Consider the following 4,967-nt stretch of genomic DNA (forward strand, 5'->3'; position numbering starts at 1 on the left):
GAAAAAGTATAGTTTCTCAAATTTTTTTATTATTATTCTCAGCATATATCTATAAATTAGCCTTGACTTACACCCAACCCTTCTAAACTGTAAAAATGGATGATCATCAAATTTAGATTTGATATATTTTAATGCAAACTGAAAAATACAACGTGATGAGTTCAAGTCTCATTATCTACAAAGCTGCACCCAAAAACGACTATTTTTCGATCATTTTAATACATTACATTTAAGGAATAATTAGCCTAAAAAATTAAAGAGACAAGTCAGGTGGATATGTTATTGAAGGGAACATTCATACAAGGCAAGTGGATAGCTAAATGACAAGTAGAACAACGCATTTACTTGCAAATCTAATACCTGATAAAATACTAAATTAACAAAAAAAGAAAGGAAGAAAGCAAGAACCATTTTGCACAGATGGGGACATACCCAAATACTATAGCAGCAGTTTTAACTTACTAGAAAATCTGAACTTAAATTGGTGCTGCACATGTTGTTCTAAAATGGCCTGTCTGATTACAACGGCTACAATGCACAACCCGCTTCTCACGGCCACGATCTTCTGCTCTAACTCGCTTTTTTCGTGGCCGACCAGGTGGTTTAAGTGATTTGGGTGGGTGAATGACAACTTGAACGGCTTTGTTGGCATTCGGGTCCCCCTCAGACAACTCTTTCCATAGACTTTTATCTGGAATCGGATGAATGGTTTGAGAATATGCCTTCCGATATGTTGCCACGGTGAAACAGCTCTCAGTAAATCGATGAACATTCTGCCTGCAAGAAAGAAGTGCTGCCACAGCGTGCGCACATGGCAAACCATACAACTGCCAGCCCCGACAAAGGCAACAGCGATTGCGAATGTCCACAATATTTGTCCCTTCACGAGATATAACTTCAAATTCAGCTTCATTAGCACGAAGGACCTGATATGTGCGTGCATACTCAAGTGCCTCCGCAACACGCCTTTCGGCAGAAGGGACAAGTATCGACGTCCACTGCATGCTAGTCTCTCGCCGTTCATTGAACCATGTCATAAGCTGTCTCCTAATGCATTCCATCATCTGAATTATTGGAAGCCCTGAAGCTTCTAAAATCCAGGAATTCAGTGATTCAACTATGTTTGCTGTTAGATGCCCGAATCTCGTGCCTTCGAAATAGGCTGTTGCCCACAAACGAGGTGGGATTCGCCGGATCCAATATGCAGCATCTTGTGATATCTCTTCAATCTCAAGAATCTTTGCCTCAAATTCAATTACAGTCAAGGCATGAGCGGCTTCCCATAAAAGGTTGACAAGCATGGTATTATTGAACTCTTTTCTAAAACTTTCACTCAAGTGACGCATGCAAAATCCATGAAAAGCTGTAGGGAAATTAGCTTCAACACCATCAACAACACCTTTCTGCCTATCAGACAAAATCGTAAGCCTTGGCATGTTTTCAGTATTGATTTCAAGCAGGTTATGAAGTTCAGAGAGAAACCACATCCAGTTTTCATCATTCTCCTCATCAACAACACCAAATGCCAGAGGAAACAAAGCACCATCACCATCAAAACCAGTAGCAAGAAGCAAAGTTCCAAGATACTTGCTTTTCAAATATGTCCTATCTAACCCAAGGAGTGGTCGACAAGCATTCAGAAAACCATAAATTGAGGCCTGAAATGATATGAATAGACGCTGGAAACAGTTATCAGTTGGGTTTCCATAAACAGACGCAATACTCCCCGGATTTGTCCGCTTGATCTGTTCACAATATTGAGGGAGTAGGCGATACCCTTCCTCAAAAGATCCACGCATAGCAGCCATGATACGCTCCTTGCCTCGCCAGGCTTGCTTGTAAGATAAGGTGATTCCATGAACTCGGTGAATCTCTTCCAATATCTCCTTCGGCTTGTAATTAGGGTTCTCCCTTAATCGCTGTTCCACAGTGTTTGCCACCCACTGCACGGAGGCTTGTTGATGGCCAAGATGAGCAATCCCTCCACATGTATGGGTCTCATGGATGGTTCTGATTGTGAATGTTGGGACCCCAGGGAGCTTTGCTGCATGAATACGCCATGGACATCCCTCACTTGCACATTTGGCAGTAAAACGAGTCTTATCAGATTTGATGGTCTGCATTTCAAAGTGAAGAGCAATAGCCGCATCCCTCAATGCCCTACGACAGCTTTTGACATCCGGGAACTCTTGCCCAACAGCCAATTCGTAAGTTGGATTTGAATTCCGAACCTGAAGGACAGGAGGAAGACTAACTACCATCTGGGAGTGCTGCAAATCTCGGACAGGATCAATTCCCATCTCCTGGCTGTCATCCACAGCCAATGCCAGACTATCATCAAGCTCTTGGTTTTCTGAAACGGTCAATTCATTATGCTCTGATAAAACTAACTCATTGTCACCATGATCTGGTTTTCGATCATTAGCTAACTCATTATCATGCCCATAACTGTGGCCAACATCCTCTTCTTGGTCATGCCTCTGTCCTAAATCCAACTCATGATCATGAGAATGCCCTAAACCTAAGTCATGATCCTGTCCCAAGCCTAAATGACGCTCATGGGTTTGTCCTAACTCCAAATCATGGTTCTGGGTAAGACCCAAATTATGATCATGGCCTAGCACCAGTGGCTGATTCTGCCTCAATGCTAGATTGTGGCTTTGTCCAAGTATCAAATCATGGTTAGCCATTGAATAAACCAATCTATAGGAACAACACAACCCGAATATGCAGACAGATGGTCAAAAGGTAGATTTTCCACCTATGTCAATGCATACCTGCCAAATGAAATACCGTCACTACAATATGAAAAGAAAGGTATACAGCGACACATAAAGGAATGCATCCAACAAGCCTAAGAAACCAAGAGGTCGGTTTTGTTTTAGCAATGCTTTCATTGGAACAAATCACAAAAACATAAGCACATAACATACAGGAATGATCCACTCTAAGCAGCTGACTTTTCACTTCTTGAATGGTGTACAATAAAACCAGGTAGAGCATCCATGACACCCAAGAAAACATTTAGTTCCGACAACACAAGCTATGTCAACCAACATAAGAAATAAAAACATATACATAATGAACAGCAAGAAAAGCCAAATATCAAGGAAAAGAACAACAAAATACACATACTTAACACCAGCTTGACCTCAATATAAGATCTCAAAACAAAAGGAAACAATTAGACTTTGTGTAAGCATTTCTTAACCAGACAGAAATTCAGGTTCTCACAAATCTAAACAAATAGCTAGCATTTAACTTTCTCCTCTCAAGTTTAAGTGTAACCATGTAAAAGCTCCCATTTAATCACTCTTAAAACTAAGCTAACTGAATAGGTACAAAATTTAACACAACATAAGATATAACCATCAGACGAAACACTAAGAAATTCCTAAAACAGAAACCCACAAAAGGGAAGAAAAAACATTAAGAAGCTTGCTTGAAAAATCTTCAAAATAAATAACTTTGTAACACTTCAACAAAGCTAAGTAAATCAAATCACCAAATTTGAAGAAAGAAAAATACCCATCAATTCAAAACATCTGGAAAAAAAAAACCCAGAGAGTAAATCCTCAAAAATGAAGATCGAAGTACCTGGATTGAGAAAGAAAAAAGAACCGAACTTGAAACCCTAGCTCAAAACCCAAACGGCAAGAGAGCACGATAAACAAAGTTAGAAGAAGCAGCGAAGAAAGGGTGTGGGTATTGGGCAAAAACGCAAGAAAAGAAGAGGTGAAGCCAGAAAACCCCCCAGAATCGAAGAAGAAACTAGGGATTGGGAGGGGAATCAAAAGGGGGTGAAGCTGGGAAGGGAAGAAAAAGGTAGGAAATTTGAAAAGGAGGGAAATTGGCGGGTAAAATGGTTAGGGGGAGGGATTTGTTTGTTCCGGGAGAAAATCGGGAATTAACGAGAAAGGGGGTGAAGCGAAGGGCAAAGGGGAGATTGAGGAATTACAGGGGCAGAAGAGGGAGAGTGGTGAAGGGTATTTGAGAGAGACAATGTTTCCATTTTCCCCACGCCGAGGGTATTTATGTCAGACTACGTTCTAGCTCGCTTTTTTCCTTTTTGTTTTTAGGGTTTCTGCAATTACTATTTGCCCCCCCCCCCTTTTTTCCATTTTAATTTAATCAAAATTTTAGATTATAAATAGGCGTACTTGGAATGTTTTGATAAATTTATTGGACTAATTTGGATAATAAATTAAGTTTATTCGGGAAAAAGAGTGAAACTTTTATTCTAAATGAAGCTTACTTGACTTGATTTGCTTTTTTTTTTTTTACTTTACATTTTGACATCTACATGTTTAAAACTTTAGTTTTAAATAATTAACTTATATAAAATCATTAAATATTAATTAAAATAATTTTTCAAAAACTTTTCTCGAGAATATGAGGTTAAAGGTATCCATTTTGAGTAAGTTGTATGGGAGTGATATAATTTATAAGTTTAACCGAGCTCAATCGAACATGTAAACACCACTTATTAATTAATAAGTTGTTCGTTTTAAAATTCAAAACTCAAATAATATTTGAGATATCTTTTGTTAAGAAAAACTAGAACATAAAATCTAATTTTAATTTTGGAATGATTTGAAAAATAACAACATAAATATATAAATTATTAAATTGTAAAAAATTATATAAATTTACTTAAACAGACCAACAAAACACAGATTTGTATGCAAAATATTATGGTATCAAGAATATAATACAACCACGTGAATTCATTTGAAATTAAATCAACATTATAGACCTACCACCACATATATACAATGTACATCAAACAAATTATTAACTTAAAATATTAGATAAATTTTATTACTTTTAGCACCCAAAAATTATCATCTATACAAATACAATATAAATAATAATAACACAATAAAACGAATCCATTAAAATAAACATAAAAAAACTCATTTTTAAATTTTATGGCTTATACTTTTAGTCATTTAACTTTAAAAATT

The 4,967-nt window shown here is 37.4% G+C and overlaps 1 protein-coding gene across 1 annotated transcript; it reads right to left on the reverse strand.

Moving 5' to 3' along the window:
* Nucleotides 1-253: 253 nt before the first annotated feature.
* Nucleotides 254-3,999, reverse strand: LOC105804660 (uncharacterized). The gene is made up of 2 exons (XM_012637354.2): nucleotides 3,598-3,999; nucleotides 254-2,777 (listed from the first exon to the last, which is right to left on the reverse strand). Exon 2 carries the CDS (start codon nucleotides 2,688-2,690, stop codon nucleotides 477-479), a length of 2,214 nt encoding a protein of 737 aa, XP_012492808.1. The 5' UTR covers nucleotides 2,691-2,777; nucleotides 3,598-3,999; the 3' UTR covers nucleotides 254-476.
* Between the last annotated feature and the right edge of the window lie 968 nt (nucleotides 4,000-4,967).

Source organism: Gossypium raimondii, chromosome 11, assembly GCF_025698545.1.
Source record: "Gossypium raimondii isolate GPD5lz chromosome 11, ASM2569854v1, whole genome shotgun sequence".
In the NCBI taxonomy this organism is placed as follows: Eukaryota; Viridiplantae; Streptophyta; class Magnoliopsida; order Malvales; family Malvaceae; genus Gossypium; species Gossypium raimondii.

Coding starts and splice junctions, on each gene's coding strand:
- LOC105804660 (XM_012637354.2), bottom strand. CDS start 2,690: ATGGCTAACCATGATTTGATACTTGGACAAAGCCACAATCTAGCATTG.